The sequence below is a fragment of the Typopeltis vanoorti genome, chromosome 6 (genome assembly GCF_054136105.1).
Source record: "Typopeltis vanoorti isolate ZY-2024b chromosome 6, IOZ_Tvanoo_1.0, whole genome shotgun sequence".
Classification (NCBI taxonomy): Eukaryota; Metazoa; Arthropoda; class Arachnida; order Uropygi; family Thelyphonidae; genus Typopeltis; species Typopeltis vanoorti.
Window position 1 is genome coordinate 131,007,339 of NC_143554.1, and position 20,833 is coordinate 131,028,171.

General features: G+C 36.2%; 1 protein-coding gene across 1 annotated transcript in view; it reads left to right on the forward strand.

Moving 5' to 3' along the window:
* The window catches only part of LOC150105949 (uncharacterized), a 140,557-nt gene that overhangs the window by 15,929 nt on the left and 103,795 nt on the right, over positions 1 to 20,833 (forward strand). Inside the window, exons 2-3 of the mRNA XM_090393711.1 lie at positions 8,036 to 8,151; positions 14,719 to 14,830. Of these exons, the coding sequence (XP_090249837.1) occupies positions 8,091 to 8,151; positions 14,719 to 14,830 (173 nt within the window). The 5' untranslated portion in view covers positions 8,036 to 8,090. The remainder of the gene's footprint in view (positions 1 to 8,035; positions 8,152 to 14,718; positions 14,831 to 20,833) is intronic.

Genomic DNA, 20,833 nt, shown 5'->3' on the forward strand with positions numbered 1-20,833 from the left:
TTAATACATTCACAACAGGGTGTCATTTATAGTTCCGACAGAACTTCTCATTACCGACTGGCTCAACTTACACAAAAGTTTCAACCCTTGATTGAATTTTATGGCTGTTTGTTTGCGTTTAACGTGGCAGGTGAACTCACACACTCATTATATGGCATGTTTCAATTCTTGGTAGTCTTTTATTTCAAGTTAGCCTTTGTGATCTGTCATAATGACATCGAGAATTTCAAATGCAATAAAACAAACACTTATTTCATAATTGAAAAATTGGACAATAGTTTTTAGTTAGATACTGTGTTTCGGTGCAACATATGGTTTTGTTTGAGTCTATACAGCATAGTTTCTGTGAGAGGGGGACATGTGATTCATTAATCAGCACCGTTTTTATTCCGACTTTCTCTAATTGCCCTATTTGTTGAGAATTACACAGACTGCAAAAACCTCTGTACAGTATCATATTCAGGGATACAATAAAACTAAATTCGATACTTTTAACTGTTTACGTGTTACGAGCAGACACAAATCGATTTTTAAGTCCCGCAGTGAAAAAAAAAATAAATAAAGGGTTACTAGAAATTGTAGACCACGTTATATCGAAACCGCATTGATTAAGTACCGCGTTATACGAGGGTTACCTGTAGTTTCCATATGCCTACCTGCTCATATTCTGCTGTAGATCTTAACCTACCCCCCTGCTCATTTTTCTCCTGCTTATGTGGGATGTTCTAGAGATTATGAAAGCAATCATTATCCTGTTCTTTGGACTATATCTTCATGGGAACTATGTTTTCCTAAACGGACATTTATGTGGAAAATGGATGAACTTTACTGGAATATTTTTTCTCATTGTGCAAAATTTAATGCCGAAGCAGTCAGTTGAACACCTATCAGTGAAGTATGTAGCAGATTGCATTCTCCTGGCAGCAACAGCAGTAATTCCAAAAACATTATCTTGATTTTCACTGTATCCAAAGCCTTGGTGGAACCCTCAGTGCAAAGCAGCCAAAAGAGATCAGGACAGACTATGGGGTATATTTCATGGATACTGTACTATATCAAATTTCATTGCTTTCGAGTATGCTCAGCCAAAGCATGTTATTATTATGTGACACCTCCAAGGACTCATTGAGGGAGAGCATACTACAACTGTCTCCACTACTTAATTCGCCAACTACACAGAATGCCACTACCATCTATACACAATGGCATCTACTGTCTATCACTACCAATCTTTTTATGCCTGTAAATTGCTATCGACTAAAGGTGAGTTAGCCTGGTTTCATATGGAGGTAGAGGGATTTTTCACCCTGAAAGTCGGGTTTTTTTGTCCCTCAGAACAGGCAAACCAGCCCTGTAAACACACACAGATCTACAGACATAAGACACTTCTGGAATAAGGAGTAACCAACCTATTCTGCAGGATTTTGGTTTTGAACAGCTTCCATCACAATCTTTGGATCTCCTTTTCTTACAATAGACCAGGATACTTAGAGGAAGAGTTCCCATAGGATTTTGGTTTTGAATGCCGACATGGTGAAGTGTGGGTCTACGTGTGAGTGTAAATTAGAAAGAAAAAAATTGCCATGTTAGATGTCAGAGTCCAAAGCAATTTTATCCAGTTAACATTATTGATTCATCAAACAACCAGTGCAAAAATTGTATGGGATAAAATAAAAAAAATTGGATGAAAACATTTGGGATAAAATTCCGAAACCTGGAAAGGATCCAACACAAGCCATTTACTGTGCACCACCATTAGTATTTTTGGTCTGTAAATTGTTGTGTTAGATGTCAGAGTCAAAAGCAATTTAGGATCCAGTTTACATCATTGATTAATAAACCAACCAGTGCAAAAATTGTATGGGATAGAAAATCCAAAAAATGAAATGTAAATATACACCCAATTTGTGTCCACCTTAGATCATAATGGATGTGTTGTTGCTGAACCCAAAGTCATAGCTGACATTTTTTTGAGAAAAATTTGTCAGAATTTCAGCAACATCTTCATATCCTCCTGAATTTCTAATATTGAAAGAACAACCCACACATGGTACTAGCATACCATAGGTTGATCAACCAATCTCTTGTGTATCGGCTCATCACAGAAACAAGAGAAATAGCATTTAATCTTTTCTTCAAATGGGCCAAAGCCAAACAATCAGCCACTTGTTAAGGAGGAACTAAAAAGAGCATTTACTATCTCATCCCAGTGCAGTGGGACCTGATGACATCCATTATCAGATGATAAGTCATCTTCCATCACATTCTTTGGATCTTCTTTTCTTACAGTACACCAGAATACTTAGAGGAAGAGTTTCCAGATTTTGGCATAAGTCAATTGTTGCCACCATTCCTAAATTTGGAAAGGATCCAACATAAGCAAACAAGTATTGACCTATCGCTCTGACCAGCTGTCTTTGTAAGATATTGGAAAATTTGTAAATGCCAGGCTTCTCTGGTATTTATAAAACAGCAGACTTCTTTCCAACATATAATGTAGCTTTCATAGACACCACTCAATGTTGGACCATTTGGTTCGTTTAGAAACATGTATAAGAGACACTTTCCAAAAACAAGAACATTTGTCTTGTTTGATTTGTATCCTGAGTATACGTCATGTCAAAATGTGTATTTTAACATGACGTATCCTGGAGATATGGCATGTTAAAAGACCTCTTTAATCTTCGTGTGAGGGTGTTCAAGAAGAGGGTGTTCCTCAAGGCTCTGTGTTAAGTTTGACAATCTTTGCTATCCAAGTTAATTTGATCACTGAACAGCTTCCTCCTACAGTAGGCAGTGCTCTTTCTGGTATTTCACAATTTATTGTCATTCCTGCAATATGAAGGTAATTGAAAGACAACTTCAACAAGCAGTTGCTCTGGTCTCTTCATGTGCTCTTGGTAATGGGTTCAGAATTTCAGCAGAAAAAATAGTCTGTGCACTCTTCTGTCAAAAATGTATCCTTCACTCATATCCTGATTTAAGAATGGGACAAAGTATTCCAGTAGCACCAGAAGCTAAGTCATCTTTGACAGGAAGCTTACATTCCCTTACACATATTTGTCAACTTAGACAACTGCAAAAAAAAAGCATTAAATATTGTTTCCACTCTATCCTCTACAGGATGTGGTGCTGATTGATGTTCCTTGCTCTATCTTTATCATGTACTTGTATGATCAAAGCTTGATGACAGGTCCCAGGTCTACAGTTCTGCAAGGGAGAACACATTTCAGTGGTTGGACCTATCCATCATCAGGTTATACAAATAGCTACTGATGCTTTTGGTGCATCGTCTGTTCAGTCTTTATGCTGAAGCAAATGAACCTGATCTATCACTTAGATGAAAACATTTGTTTCTTGGAAATTCAATATCATATACATCAGACTGCTATTCATCACTTTGTTTTGCATATTAGAGATTATACAAGCTATTGAGTTATATAAGTTACTGAGGCATGACCTACCCTTCACAAAACCATTTTTCTCCCCATATAGTATCCCATTTCTATCATTCCTGTATTTTGCACTTGCCCAACTTCTCCAGTACCTTCTTCCTATCTTCTTTCATTCTACTTAACGACTGTTCTATGGAACAACTTATTCCATATTAAACAAGTGCTGAAGCATTTCACCTGCATCAATCTTATAAAATCCTCTAAGTAATTTAAATGTTTTGATCATATCCCCCCCCCTTTTTTTTTTTTTTTTGCCTATCAACCAATTTCTGCAAATCCACAAACCCTCAATCTTTCCTCATTTCAAAGAAACTCAGGTGACCACACCTGAGCATAATAGAGATGTAGTCGTATCAAGGCTTTATAAAGAGGAATGATTAACTCCCTTATTCCCACTTGTTAATGTGTTCTTCAATAACCAAGTAATCCTGTTGGCTACACTAGCTATTTTAGTAATATGTCCTCAAAACTTTGACTCTATCTACTACCCCCAAATCTTCAATTTCCTGGGGTAGAGTTTTCCTTCAATGTGATACACAGCCTGTAATCTTTGTATTACATAATGTATAACTTTACACTTTTCCACATTAAAATGACATCCATTATGTTTTGGCCATACTGTTACACTATTTAAATCATCCTACTAGCTCTATACATAACTTTAACTTATCCTCCCCAACTTTGTAACATCAGCAAAACTGAATAACTCCCTTCAAATATTTTCTTATATCATCATCATCATCAAATTCCTGATATATACCCTAAGGGGAGGGAGGGGTGTACACAGGATATTATGTTAGTACTCTGTGAAAATGTTACATCATTACTAACTTCCAGTCAACAATTCTCCTCCAAATTAATCTTATCTGTCAAGATTCCAATGTTATCAGACATATTTCTATCCTCTAAGGCACTTTTTACTCAGGGGTGAATCAGGGTGTGCGATGCACAGCCATGGGGAAAACGATATCACCGATATTATATTTTTGCATTTATTCCCATTAAAGATGCTCCTAACTGTTTCTGGCTTTGCGTGATTTCTAAAAATTAAACACAATATACTAATGCTTCATGAAGAGGACACTTTTAGACACGTAAACATTACGTCACATTTGCGTTAATAGTCTGGGTGTGTGGTCACAAATACATCTTTGAGCCTTTCAAACAGACATATAGATGATGCAACGAGTCAAATTCTTAGTGTTCCCATGGTTTAAAACCAAGCAGAAGGCGAGACAGGGTGAGCGTTGAGACAATAGCACTTAGAAATTAATGGCTGTGATTGATTATTGTCAACCAATCCAGTTGAACATTGTCATTTGTCATGAGTTGCTGTTTTTGTTGTGTAAGTGTGAATTGACGTGTTTAGGACACCGATATAGACAAGTAATTTTCTATAAATAATTTACAACTTTTTGGCCCATATTTACAATGGGAAATAGTGTTGACGATCTACTGAATGTCCCATTGTATGATTATAGTCAAAGGAGGTTGGAACTTGTAAGTAAAACAAATTATTTCAGCCTTTCTTTGGTATTTCCAAAGTGATTACTTTTTCTGATTTCTGTGCATATTATATGGTTATCATATCAAAATTCAAATTATCCATGTCTCATTCTACTATTTGCCAATGATAATCTGATCTCACCACAAAGCATAAACCCTTTGTGCTTCTCGCATAAACAGCACATGTGAATTGTTCTGTTGTTCATTTGACCTTTAATTTATTAATTGCATTGGACCAATTGAGATGAGCAAGGATTTTCTGTGCACTCCTAACACTTTCATACATCAAGAAAAATACAATCATACAATCAAATTGACATGAATTTTTTAGCTCGGATTGCATAAGCCACATGACAGAACACTCGACTTAAACGGGCACACGAGGCACTGTTTTTACTGTATCAATGCACCTACATCCTGGCCTTCCTCTTGGTCTTTTTTCTTGCTAACCTGGCAAAGAACACTTGTTTTGATAATCCTTCCCCTCCCATTAAGTGACCCCACCTCTCACCCATCTGATGGCACCCCTGTTACAGCACCCAAAGGAAAAGCTGACCTCCTAGCATCACTCTTTTTCTTTAACTCCTGAATAGCCGTTCAAGACAAATCACCTCTTTCCATCCTAGCAGCTGAGCACCCTATGTCTTCTGTGGCCTTTTGGTAGAAAGCCATAAGAAGAATATTAGACATCCTGAACACTACATAGTTGTCCAATCCCAATGGCATCTCTCCTATTGTACTCAAACAATGTGCTCCAGAACTAATTCCTGTCATCTATAGTCTCTTCAATATTCAGTACTCAGCTGGCACTTATCCTACCTCATGGAAACTAGCATATATCTAACCCATTCCAAAAAAAAAAAAAAAAAAAAAAGGGAGACAAAAGCATACTGTCCAACTACCCACCAGTTGCCATTACTGCAATCCCCTCCAAAATAATGGAGAAAGTTATCAATGGTCAACTTTTTCACTATCTAGAAGTTCACCAATTAATCAGCAATCACCAGTATGGATTCTGACAATCCAGATCCATGGCTGATTGGCTGATATGTTAGCCTACATCGCTCACCACTAGACACAATGTGCCATAGAGAGGTTTGGAGAAATGTGTGCTGTTGCACTTGACATTTCCAAGGCACTTTCAGTTATGTTTGGCATCAAGGCCTACTTTGCAAACTGTCTTCCTTTGGTCTGCCTGTCACCCTCTATAACTGGATAGTCAGCTTACTCTCTCTCTCTCTCTCTCTCTGGTTGTTCACTGTGTGTCATGGTGGTTGGTACCCTCTTTTTGAGCTTTGCACCAATGCAGAAAGCTTTAGGGTTCCATTCTCTCAACTACCCTCTTTTATATATAAATGACCTACTCTCAATCACCACAAATCTTATCCATATCATTGCCGATGATAGCGCATTCTATTCATCCTACTCCTTTGATGTAAGGGATATCTGGGAACCATGTATTTCCCAGACATCTCTTACATCAAGATCATTTACTACCAGCACCTTAAACACCAATCTCCATACCATCCTTCAGTGGAGTAAGGATAACCTAGTCACCTTCAGTGCCTCCAAAGTGCAGTCCTGCCTTTTCTCTTGCCTTTCCTTATCCTCAGTAATGTCAGATCGTATCCTCAGAGAGGATCGATCAGATCTTTCTCTCTCTCTCTAACATTTGCCTCCAGCTTCTGAAAATCTAGGCATTCTTTTCCACACAAGCTGTTTTACATCCACCCAGTTACTGACCCTACATAAAACCCAAATCTGCCCATCCTTAGAATACTGTTCACACATTTGGGGTGGTGCACTTGAAACATGAAAAATCTTAATGCTGTCCAGAGGGGAGCAATTTGGCTCATAGATGGTCTTCTTTCTCAGGTTCACTTCAACATCTGTCACAGATGCAATGTTTTTTAGCTCTGTGTTTCTTCTACAGGTATTTCCATGGTCACTGCTCCAGTGAATTGGCAAACATAATTCCTCCACTTGCTGTTCAAACGAGAGCAGCAGCTATTCTACATCCTTTTGCAGTATAATTGCAAACTTATCATACCTGTTTCTCCTCTTCCTCATTTATTCCATCTACCTCTGTCCTGTGAAACAACCTTCCCCATGATGTTTCCCAATAGTTTCAACCTATTCTACTTAAGAAGAATGTCAATAGATTTCTTCTTGCTTAAATGCAGTAGAAAGATCTACCATAAGAAATACCAGTGTGGATTTTTTAATATGAAATATTTTTATATTTTAATATGAAACTTTCAAATGTAGTAGTATGCAAGTTAACTAGATGTTTCATTAATACAAATATGGTTTGGTGGATAGAAGATGAAGGGGTGACATGGTTGAGGCATATGAAATATTGAGAGGTACTTACAGGATTGATATTGTTGAGATTTTTCATATAGCAGATCATTGGGAAGGGACAAGAAGGAGGGCTGTCCCTGGAAGTTGCAAAAAGAGATGTTGTGTAAAAGAGTAAGAAATGTTTTTTTCTGTGACGAGTGATTGGACCATGGAATGCTTTGCTTGATTGGATGATGAACATGTGGATGGTGAATGGGTTTAAAGAGTGGTATGGTAAATTTCTGTTAGCCTAGTGGCTATGCGCTTCGCAACCATATGCCTGGGGAAGGAGCGTCCTAGGTTTGATTCCCGTCGGTGACGTGAGGAGCTGAAGGATCTTCCTCAGCCATAGCCAAGTTAGCCAGTCTTGGGCGTGGACAGCAGGGTTTTTTCCCCAGTTTATTCTGGGGTTTTTCATCCCACAAAGCAGGCAAACTGGCCTTGAGAACTTAACACTACAGGCCATAGAATACACCGGGGCATAGGGCTGACCACCTTATCCTGTAAACGGAGTGAGGTCCGATAATCAATGGAACCTCGACACCGCAAGGTAAAAGAGGGTATAAAGAAGATGAGATGAGATATTGTCCATCTGCGATGAGTCTTGTGACTCCACCAAGGTCCCGAATAATAATAACTTTCTGTGTATGACTGAGAGATAATGCTTATAATTTTGGAATTTTTGATTTTTATATGTGGTAGTTTTCAATATTATTCATTTAATTTTTCAGGATCATGCCAGAAGGCAAATTTAGAAAACAAAGTCCTGTAATATAGTTTGCTAAAATGCAGATAGCAGCTGTATACATTGTGACATCAGTTTTAACCATTGGATATACTTTGTCTGGTAAGAAATTTGTTTATATTTTTAGTTAGTGTAGTAAAGTTTTTGCTAAAGGGAGGTAATGTTTTAGTAATCTACTTACTTATTACAATAAAATGACTGCTTCCTTGGACAGAGGAGAAGGATACACAGTAATATACTTGGATTTCACAAGGCTTTTGATAGAGTACCTCATGATAAATTGATAGTCAAACTAGAGCAAATAGGGTTGGATATTAGATTAGTGCATTGGATTGGAGACTGGCTATCTGATAGGTATCAACAAGTTGTGTATGGGGGGAGCGATATCTAGGAAAGTCACTATTGGAGTGCCTCAGGGGTCTATTTTGGGGCCATTACTGTTTAACTTGTATATTAACGATATAGGTGAAGATTTGGATGGAGATATTCAGTTGTTTGCAGATGATGCAAAGTTGGGACGAACCATGAAGAGTAGTGAAGATGTTGTGGCCTTACAAGAAGATTTGAATAAATTGAGTGATTGGCACAGAAATGGAGATGTGAGTTCAATGTTGCAAAATGTAAGGTTTTAAAATTTGGAAAACAAAGATGGGATGCAGAATTTATGCTTGGTGAGGATATATTGTTGGAGATGGAAGAAATAAGAGATCTGGGGATGATAGTGCTAAGGATCTGAAATTTAGGGGACACATAGCCAAAATTGTGAAGACAACACAAAGGCTTCTGGGAATGATGCGGATATTGACATGTAGAAGTAGGGAGATTCTTGTTCCGTTGTATAAGGCTTTGATTAGGCCACACATGGACTATTGTGCCCAGATTTGGTTACCTGGTTTTCAGGAGGATGAAGAGATGTTGGAAAGGGTCCAAAGGCAATTGACTAAGGTAGTTTCTGACCTCTGGAATGTTGAGTATGAGGAAAGCTTGAGGAGATGCAACTTGCAGAGTCTGGTGGACAGGAGGAAGAGGGGAGATATAATAGAGACCTACAAGTTATTAAGGGGTTGTTATAGGATCAATGCTGGAGAGGTTCTACAGAAAATAGTGGGAGATCGGGGGAGAACCAGAGGTCATCTCTGGAAACTGTATAAAGAGGGTGTGAGTAGGGGAGTGAGAGGCAGGTTTTTTTCGTACAGAGTTGTGAGTGATTGGAATGCCTTGCCTGAGAGTGTGGTGTCTGCAAGGAGTTTGAATGTGTTCAAGGCACGGTATGATGAGCTGTGTGTGTGTGTGTGTGTGTGTGTGTGTGTGTGTGTGTGTGTGTGTGTGTGTGTGTGTGTGTGTGTGTGTGTGTGTGTGTGTGTGTGATAAAAGGACCTCCCAGATGAGTCTTTGACTCTATGAGGTCTTGGGGTAATAATAATAATAAAAATATTAGTCAGAGATTTGTTTTGTGTCTCTAGTTTGAGATGATTTATATTCTACCCTTTGTCTTACATATGAACATTCTCTAATTTTCTAAATATAAAGTCATTTTGACTCTGTCTACTATAATTAAATTTAAATTAAATACAAATATAAGTTTTGTAATTATTTGTGCTATACTTAAATTTGAGAAAAATCAAAAAATCTGTGAAAGTAAATGAAATAATTTTGTTTTAAAAGACAGTGTCAAGTAAACAAAGATAACAAGAAGTTATATCTTTGCAGGTGATATCATTTAAATTTTTTGTTCAGATTCTGTTTGATGTTCTGGTTATTTGGCTTCACTTTTTATATTCACCTTCTGAACAATTTTTCTACCTTACTTTGAAGTTTATGAAGATAAAAAGTATTAAAAACAAAATGAGAAAATAAATATGGTAGTAGATTATTTGGATTAGTACATAGACACTGGTACTGTGCACTTCTGAAAGCTGCTCAACTTTGATTCCTTTTAAAACTTTCTTAAACATTCATCTTTACAATATGAAATTCAATTTTAACCTACTCAAAACTAAATAGTGATCACACTTCCTATTTCAAATCCTCTGTATATATACTCGTTCTGAACTAGTGGGAAAATATTTTGAACCTGTTTTTGTCATCTTTGTTTCAATCAGGCTTATGTCAATCTGGTACTTATCCAATTCTTCTTCTTGTTCCATTTCTTTTCAACTGATGCTTTTTACATTGATAGTACCAATCTTGAACTCTGCTGATGTTCAGTTGGGATTTGTTCTAGTAGCTGACTTTGCATTGTTTGCTCTGGTTCCCTGATGAAAACAGCAGGGAGCATTTTGTAACCAGTTGATGTCCCAGCCTGCATGAAATTCTGTCATGTTGTACCATTATTTTACATTGTGGTTTAAGCCAAGAGAAATTTGATCATCTAAATCTCAAATGGACAGCTCATCCTCGTTTATTCAGTATCTAGATATATATACCTAATGGAGATTCTTTGCTTTTTTTTAAATCTGCCATTTCAGTTGGAGAAGAAAATCGCCAAACCACTGAAAAACAATGTTACAAACAGACATATAACCCATGAATGCAGCCTCTCAATTTGCCAACTGTTGTTTGCATACCGATTAACAAAGGGTATGTTCATCCCTTATATGGTTGAAGGACATAGTATAACTGGTTCGTGGACTCTATTCAGTTTCCCCAACTTTTTGGATGGCACTCCACATGCACATATTTCATTACTGGGCTTTCAAAAGAATGAAGAGATGTTAGAAAGCATTCAGAGACCATTGACTAAGGCAGTTTCTGGTCTCTGGATGGAGACAGATCGAAAGAATACAGTCTAGTGGATAGAAGAAGGAGGGGATGCGAACATGATCCAGACATATGAGTTGGTAAGGAGTTTTTATCCGATAAGCATATTAATGTTTATCAGATTTTTCATAGAATGGGTAGAGATGGGAAAAACACGAGATCATCCCTGGAAGCTGTATAAGAAGAGTGTGAGCAAAGGGATGAATGAAGAGTAGGATTTTTGCATGGAGAGTTGTGGGTGGTTGGAATGCATTCAAGTCTTGGTATGATGAGTTGTGTGTGTGTGTGCTCGCGATGGAGGACCTCCTGCGATGAGTTCTTGACTCCATGGGGGATCCAATAATAATAACAACAAAAGCTTGTGTGGTTGAGTTCTAATTGCATAAATTTATATGGAATAAGAGAAATTAGTAAAACACTGACAGTATATGAGACATGACAATTCAAACCAACTTTAACCCTATGGTTCTGATAGTTAGGTTAGAAAGTGGTGTCATATGTTCACAGATATGAAAGTTCTGAGAAAAATTATGGATGTGAAATCATTGGGAGAAACGTATTAAAAATGAAGATATTAAAAGTGTAATCTAGAGCGGTATGATCACTTAAACAGAATGGTAGTGGAAAGGTTAGCAGAAGTTGTTTCATATCAGGATAGCAGTTAAAAGATCCAGAGGATGACCGAAATCTAGATGGATGAGTGTTATTAAATGTGCAGTATTGGACACCTGATCAATAAAAAATAAAATTAAGAAAATTGTTGATAGGAAGTGATGATGTAAATTTAGTTATAGTACTCTTGTGGTATCCTACAGTGTCTACCCCTTGATAGTACTTATCACAAATTGATGGATAAAAGCAGATCACATATCATAGTAGACTACTTGTCTACTATACAAATTTGCACTGTTGAGTTTTCTGCAACCAGATTTTGCAACAAAAAAAAGTGATATTGAGGAAGTTTTTTAAATACTATTCAATATGAATGAACATTCTACAATTTTTTTATAAAAAAAAAGAACTATTAAAGATATCATTAGTAATTAAAAAAAAATTTTGTGTCTATAAATCTCAGCACTTGTAGCATCAATCTGAGACCAGAAACTCATTTATTGGATCAATATTAAGGCAGTCTAATATCCACCAGTAGCTGCCCAAGACTATCACTAATTATAAATGGCATCTGGTGAAGAAAGACGGACAAGTGCTGTCACCTCATGGTCACTAGTACAGTATATTATTGCCTGAAACACCATGTGGGTTCTACAGTCAATTTTCTTGAGTGTTTACAGGATGAAAACTCCAAGTTTCTAGGAGGAAAAAAAATGCTTGCCTATGCCCAAGATCTAACTTGGGAACCAATGGAAGAATGGATTAGATTCGAACTTTGAATGGCTTTTGTTATGTCGTGGTTTTTCTTTAAATCTATGTTATTCTCATCCCCTCTTGTGCCTACTAAGAATGAGATCTCCAGTCTATCTCTCTAGGGCGTCTCCTTTTTGAACTCTGACAAATTTGTTTGTTCCAGCTCCACCAGTCAGAGTCCTAGGACAGAAGAATTCTTTCTCAGAGAAACTTTCCCAGAGTTCTAACAGCTACCTAAATTCATTAAATATATATAGCGTCTGTAGAGATCCCAGTTTGCAGTCATGGCCCTATCCTTTCTAATTATTCTTTACCTTCCCATTATGCATAGGTTCAACCTTTTATGAATGGTAAATTAGTCTCCTGCTCAAGCAAAACTCAGACTTACATAGTAAAACATATTTATTAAAGATCTAATGAGTTTATAATTAGGTTTAAACATATCAAAAGCTTATCACAATAACTATACTAAATTAACTGACAATCATAAATGAACACTCTAGTTAATGAATATATAACTCATATCCTCTGGTCAATTAAAACACACTTAGCATGGGAAAATACAAGTTTACAATTTTAACTTCAAATGCCAACATAGACCTCATCACACAAGAATTTAAGTCCTCCTATTACCAGTCCAATGGAGCTAAGTTACAATGCATATAAGTCATTCAAAAAGTTCTCTAGGCAATTGTCCATTTTTCTTCCAACTAGAAATTGATTCACCCTTTTCCTCTAATGCTAATATTGTTGATAAAATAAGAAAATTCTGTACATTTCCACCGCCGCATGAGGTTACCTTGTCCCCTTTGTCCGTCCTTTACTGTTAGATACTTTATTGCTTCAGTGGGTTGCGTCCACGTGGAGGTCACTTTGCTCGTCATGTACAACCATTTTCTGCATTGTTGTATGTGATTCTCTGCTGGGCAACACTCGTCTCTCTGGTCACTATCGTCTGACTGCCCGTCTTCCTGGAGGAACTTTCAAACCTGTAGGCCCGAGTCGGTGGACGCCATCATCTGGCATACAGCTCGCCCGATACTCGCCAGTCAGCAATGGAGAGAAACTTGCCGTCCGATGTCGTAGAATTCCCTTCTGCTGGTCAGCATCGTGGGTCCGAATGAAAACAGGAACAGAAAAAACAAACTCAAAACTCGTATGAACCTGCATTTATTATCACTTGTTGCACCCTCATTTCGCTGCAGAAGTTTTCTCATGGCACTTTCCTATTGGTCCTTAAGTTGTTTAGTCACAACTCTTCTCCTCAAGAGCGCTCTTTTCAGGGAACGTGAGTTCAATTCGCTTTCCACGAATGCCTTCGCTTTGGGTGTTACACTTATCGTGGGTAACTCACGCAACCTTTGGAGTTTTGTTTGCATTGACATACATTTTGCATAGAGTATTTTTTTCTTACTAGTGTTTTCAAACAACAATATTTCTATCTAGACAGACAAATTCCTCCTTTTTTGTACTTCATTTTAAGGTAATTCAATTATGTTCTCTATTAACTGTTTCTTTACTAACAGTACAAGTATTTCTTGGTTATTATTGTATTCTTGTTAAATCTTGAATGAATGATCCTTTTGATGAAAAGGTCCTTATTCAAGATCTAACACTTTCTTCAAGTAGTCTAGCACTATGGATGCAAGTGGCACTTACATAGGGCTACACAGGCCTTTTCTATTTTTATTAATTTTATATATTTTCTGGACCGTGAAAAATTTTTTTAAAATATAATTAATTCAATATTTTTATTAATTTTATATGTTTTTTAAAATTATTTCTTACATAGTCCAGAAACCCTGCTCTAGAGACCAACCATGGAACTTCTTCAAGCCACTTTGGGTCTGCATTAAATGAGATATTGGTCTCACACTGAGTGATGAAATTTCTTTTTCAGCTAAAAACTTGCAAATATCCATGCCCAGGGCTCAATTCAAACCTGCAGTCTGTTGGTTTGAGAGTGGACACACTAACCTAACAGCCTTGCTTGAAATTAACTGAAGCAGGATACATTCATATTTAACAATAAATGAGGATATTCATTCCAGTCAGTAGAATGTAAGATAACTGATATACAAAACAACTTAATTATCTTATCATTGGATAATAAAGATCTAGAATCCACTGAAAAGAATGTTATGAATATATTACAATTTTATAGTTTAATCTGTTTGAAGCTTAAAGTCATTAATTTATAAATTTATTGAAAAAGATTGAGAAAATCAAGGTAAACAATTAAAAAACTGACTGTTAATATTTAAATTATCAGACAAAAAAAATTTTAAAATGATAATTTAAAGAAAATGATGCGTTGATAATTTTCACAAGAGTTTTTAATTTTCTTACTGTGAATGTTTCTGAGTGTATAACATGTTACTACCTTCAAAAACTTTTCTACTGAAATGAATATGGAAAGTATTCAGTAAAATTTCTTAATTTTCTTCTCAAAATTAAGATGAGAAGATATATTAAGATAAATGTACTATATGTTACATTTACTGTATAATTTCTAATATTGGATTAATTTTGTTCATTTTGCAGAAAGTGATTTGGTTATATCAATATTTCCTCATGGAAAAGTGATTGTTCGACATGTAAATGACGATTTGAATTTAACTTGCCGAGTGAGTTCTCAAACAACACATCAGAGCAGGTCAGAATGCTTTATGTGATTATTATTATAGTTAGTCTCTTATTAAATACACAAAATAGATATAAATTTCTTTGTGCTTAGAGGAAATTCCTGATGAGAACAAAAAAAAAATTTACTTAGTTGCTTTTCCATAATCTAAATAATGAAGAACAGTAAACATAAATCTATGAAGAACAATATTGTATATTATAACTACTGGACTGAAGGGCTAATAGAAATTAGACTCAAAACATTAAGAGGTCATATAACAATAATTGGGGCATATGCACCAGAAGAGGGGAAGGATGAAGAAGACAGTAAAACCTTTTACAAAGAACTGCAGAAAGTCGTAGATAAAACACATAAAACAGAGCATTTATTACTAGTAGGAGATTTAAATGCCAGAATAAGAACAGGAAATATAACACAAACACAGGGAGATTTGGTGAAGATATGTGTAATCAAAATGGACAAACTGCAAAATTTTGTCATCTATAATAATAATGAACTCAGTATTTAAACATAAAGAAATATGTAAGAAAGTTTTAAAGCGAATAAAAGTTGAGCAGCTCTCAGATGTGAACTGTAGACTAAAATACACAAAGGTTATTGAAGGAAAAATGAAGGAGTTTGAGAACAGGAACCAAACCTTGGAGATTCAGTGGCAAACCTTTAAGAAAACCCTGATTGATTCAGCCAGAGAGGCATGTGATGAGGTTGTCTGCAAGGATAGAAAAATCAGAACTCCGTGGTGGACACAGGAAGTAAAAGAGGCAATGAAGAAAAAGAAGAAAGCATATCAAAAATTCCTGGCAAATAAATCAGCTTGTGTTCTTAGAAAATACAGAGACAAATGTAAGAAAGCTAAACAGTGTGTAAAACTAGCTAAACAAAAGTCATGGGAGGACTTTGGCAAGAACTTAGAAAATAAATATCAAGAAGGTAGTAAGATATTCTGGAGGTTGTTGAAGAAGCTTAGAAATGGAGGAAAGAGTGCTGTAAAAGGAGTTAGGAATGATAACGGTGGCATGAAAACAGGAGAAAAAGATATCTTTGAAGTATGGAATAATTATTATGAAAAATTGCTAAATGACACAAGCAGTGATAGCACAGTGGTAAAAAACACTCAACAGGCATAAGTCAGAAATACATATCCATACTTGAAGTAGAAAAAGCCATCAAAGGCTTGAAATGTGGAAAGGCAGCAGGAGTAGATGATATTCGACCAGAAATGCTGAAGTATGGTGGTATAAAAGTCTTACAGTGGCTGCACTGCATAGTTCAGAATGCCTGGACAGAGGGACGAATTCCCAATGATTTGGAGTAGAGCTCTCATAGCACCTTATATAAAAAGGGAAATAGAACTGAATGTGAGAATTACAGAGGTATATCCCTATTGAGTGTTCCTGGCAAGATATATGCAAGTATACTTGAGAACTTTGAGAAGAATTGTGTAAGAAAAGCTTGGTGAAGAACAAGCTGAATTCAGGCCAAATAGAGGCTGTCAGGATCAGATCTGTATTAAGTTTTGTCGATCTGGAAAAGGCATATGAGAAGGTGCCAAGAGAGAAGTTATTCAATACGCTACAGTTATATGGTGTCAATGGGGCAATATATCAAGCAATACTTAGTCTTTATTTGAGTTGTAAATCAGCAGTTAGGATTGAAGGAAGTACAGGAAGATGGTTTAATGTTAAATCTGGTGTGAGACAGGAAATATTATCCCCGTTGTTATTCATTATCTATATGGATCATATTATGAAGGATATGATAGTACTACATGAAAAATTTACATCATTACTAACTTCCTATCTACAATTTTCCTCCAAATCAGTCTGTTGCTTGTCAAGACTCCAACATTATCAGATCTTATATTTTTATCGTACCGTATCAATCCATTTATATCTTGGTCTTCCTCTGGGACGTATTCCTGCCAACCTGGAGGAGAACACCTGTTTTGCGAATCTTTCCTCATCCATTCTGTTTAAGTGACAAAAACTGTGCTGTCATCACTGCTTGTTTCTTTTAGCAAATTTTCTCCCGTTTTCATTTCACCTTTATCATCTCTAACTCCTTTTACAGCACTCTTTCCTCCATTCCTAAGCTTCTTCAACAACCTCCAGAATATTTTGCCACCTTCTTGATATTTATTTTCTATGTTCTTGCCAAAGTCCTCCCGTGACTTTTGTTTACTTAGTTTTACACACTGTTTAGCTTTCTTACATTTGTCTCTGTATTTTATAAGAGCACAAGCTGACTTATTTGTCAGGAACTTTTGATATGCTTTCTTCTTTTTCTTCACTGCCTCTTTAACTTCCTGTGTCCACCACGGAGTTCTGATTTTTCTATCCTTGCAGACAACCTCACCACATGCCTCTCTGGCTGAATCAATCAGGGTTTTCTTAAAGGTTTGCCACTGAATCTCCAAGGTTTGGTTCCTGTTCTCAAACTCCTTCATTTTTCCTTCAATAACCTTCGTGTATTTTAGTCTACAGTTCACATCTGAGAGCTGCTCAATTTTTATTTGTTTTAAAACTTTCTTACATGTTATTCTTTTCAATATGAAATTCAATTTTATCCTGCTCAAGACTAAATAGTGATCACTTCCAATTTCAAATCCTTTGTACACTCTGGTGTCCTGCACCAGGGAGAAAACATCACTATTCACAATAACATAGTCAATGAGACTTTTCTTATTCCTTGCCTCTTCTCTCCATGTGAATTTGTGCACATTTTTATGTTGGAACACGGTGTTATTACTAACACCGTGTTCCAACATAAAAATTATATTAAAAAATGATGTTAAAATGATGTAAAAATAACACCGTGTTCCTGAGCAGAAATCCAACATGTATTTGCCATTATTATTAGCTTTGCTCTTTTCTCCAAATTTTCCCAAAATATTTTTGTATGTCTCACAATCATTTCCTACTCTGCTATTTAGATCCCCAACAAGGACCAACTTTTCGTTTTTCATTGTGTCAGTTACTTTCTCTAGAGCCTCAAAAAATTCCTCCACTTCTACCTTAATAGAACCTTCTGTGAGACCATAGGCACAAATAAGTCTCATTGTCCAGTTCCCCATTCTGATATTTGCCCAAATCACTCTACTTGACACTGCCTGCCATTCAAGAAGATTTTGTGTTGAATACTATGGCTACTCCTTTTCCTTGATTGTCATTGCCTGAATATAACATTTTATATTTATTGCTCAGAAAGATCCCACTAACTCCATTTCTTTGCCATTCAGGCTTCTTATATTGATAGTACTGATCTTTAACTCTGGTGATGTTGAGTTGGGGTATGTTTTCAGATTTGTTCCAGTAGCTGACTTTTCGCTGTTCACCCTGGTTTCCTGGTGAAAACAACGGGGGGCCTTGTTTAACCTGGCGATGCCCCAGCCGGCATGAAATTTTTGTCATGTTGTACCATCATTTTGTATTTTGGTTTAACCAATAGGAATACAATTTGGTCGGCTAAATCCCAAATTGCCAGCCCATCCTCGTTCGTTCAGTATCCAGGTAGATACCCAACAGGGTGCACCACGAGAAGGTGAGGATTGGACATTAGGTCAGAAGCCCTGGTCAGTTCTCTGCATACCTTTAAAGGCTATGTGGAGGTCTCCTCTCAGTTATACGGCTTTGACCCATAAGCACCCCAAAAAAATATTATGATGTTAGAACTAAAAAATGCAATAAATAAGATGAAAAATAGGACTACACCAGAAGAGGACAGTATAAACATGGAACTGTACAAAAATGCATGTGAAAATTTTAATGAAAGGCTTCTGAAATTCTTTAACATGGTCTGGATTTTTGGAAAAACCGTAAACTCTTGGGGAAAAAGAAGCACTGGTTATCCCAGTTTAGAAAAAAAAAAAAAAATAAGATGACTGCAATAACTATAGGGGAATTAGTCTGCTAAATGCAGGGTACAAAATATATGCAGGAATATTAAAAGAAAAACTAAACAATATTGTAGAGGACAAACTGCTAGATAAACAGAATAGATTCCAAAAAGGCCAATGTTGCATAAACTATTTTCACTCTAACAATATTAATTGAAAAATCTAAGATAATTAAAAAAAAAAAAAAAAAAAAACTTGTGGCCTACATTGATGATGAAAATGCCTTTGATGAAATTAATAGACAAAGAAGTTATTTAAAATATTAGCTGATATAAATATACCAGACTGGCTCTTACAGTCTGTTCAAGAAATATACACATCAGTCAGAAAATAAAATAGAAATTAGAACAAATATCAGAATGGAAAGACATACCGTTACCTCTGGTTTTTAATATATATATAAATAAAATTATAACAATTTTGGAAACAGAACCCATTTGGTATATGAATAAACCCACAAATAGAGATAGATGCACTATTATTTGCTTATGATCAAATTGTATTAGCTACATGAGAAGATGATCTATGAAGATCAGTAAAATCATTAAATGAAATTCCAGAACAACATATGAGAATATCAAAAGTAAAGACAAAAATAATGGCTTTCAAAGGAGAAAACCCAATAAGAAGTAAAGTAGTGATAGATAATAAAATATTAGAACAAGTAAATACTTTCAAATGCTTGGGATGTGATTTATCATATGAAGAAAAAACAGATAGAGATACGAAAATATCAAATTTTGTTAAAGTATAGTTAGCCAAGTTAATCTTAGATGTAAGATTATATCAAGGCTTTGAATTAAACTGATCATTTTATGGTATTCGGAATAATTTGATTTAAACCAAAATTACTGTATGGCATAATAAATAATATATTTAAGCCATTTTTGGTACAAAAATACACCATAATCAGCATTCTGTTTAAACAAACTATGCATAAAAAACTTATTGTTTAATACTGACCATATACAAATATTTTAACATTCTTTGCCTACCAGTTTCACTAGCAAACTGTAGCTTTTTCAAGGTGTTCACGGAAAAGTATAAAAATACTAGTAAATGCAAATTGAAGGGAACGTTAAAAACGTTGTAAACACTCTAGTAGCTAAGGTTGCACATTCGCATGACAGAGACTGAGTGGACTTATTGTTCTTAATCATTATCACGCATGCGTGTTTGTTGTAAACGCATAATGTGATTACTAGCTAGCTGTAGTTCAGATGGATTTAGAGAGAGGATGAGGTTTTTCCATGAACTGTTAAGGATAGTACCCTGGTTTCTGTTGAGGTTTTGTACTATTCTTATTTGTACAACCAGGGTACTATTCTTGGGATGTACAAATGGGGTGCTTAAGGGTCAAAGCTGTATAACTGAGAGGAGACCTCCACATAGCCTTTAAAGGAATGCGGAGAACCGACCAGGACTTCTGACCTAATGTCCAATCCTCACCTTCTCGTGGTGCACCCTGTTGGGTATCTACTTTGATACTGAACGAACGAGGATGGGCTGGCAATTTGGGATTTAGCCGACCAAATTGTATTCTTATTGGTTAAACCAAAATAAAAAATGATGGTACAACATGACAAAATTTCATGCTGGCTGGGGCGTCGCCCAGTTAAACAAGGCCCCCGTTGTTTTCACCAGGGAACCAGGGCGAACAGCGAAAAGTCAGCTACTGGAACAAATCTGAAAACAAACCCCAACTCAACATCACCAGAGTTAAAGATCGGTACTATCAACGTAAGAAGCCTGAAATGGCAAAGAAATGGAGCTAGTTGAGGAATTAGATAAGTACCAGATTGACATAATAAGGGTGACTGAAACAAAAAAGACCAAAACTGGTGAGATCTTTCTGAGCAATAAATACAAAATGTTATATTCAGGCAATGACAATCAACGAAAAGAAGGAGTAGCCATAGTATTCAACACAAAAAACATGAGGCTAATCTTCTTGAATGGCAGTCAGTCTCAAGTAGAGTAATGTGGGCAAATATGAGACTGGGGAAATAGACAATGAGACTTATTTGTGCCTATGGTCCCACAGAAGGTTCTACTAAGGTAGACGTGGAGGAATTTTTTGACGCTTTAGAAAAAGCAACTGACACAATGAAAAAGGA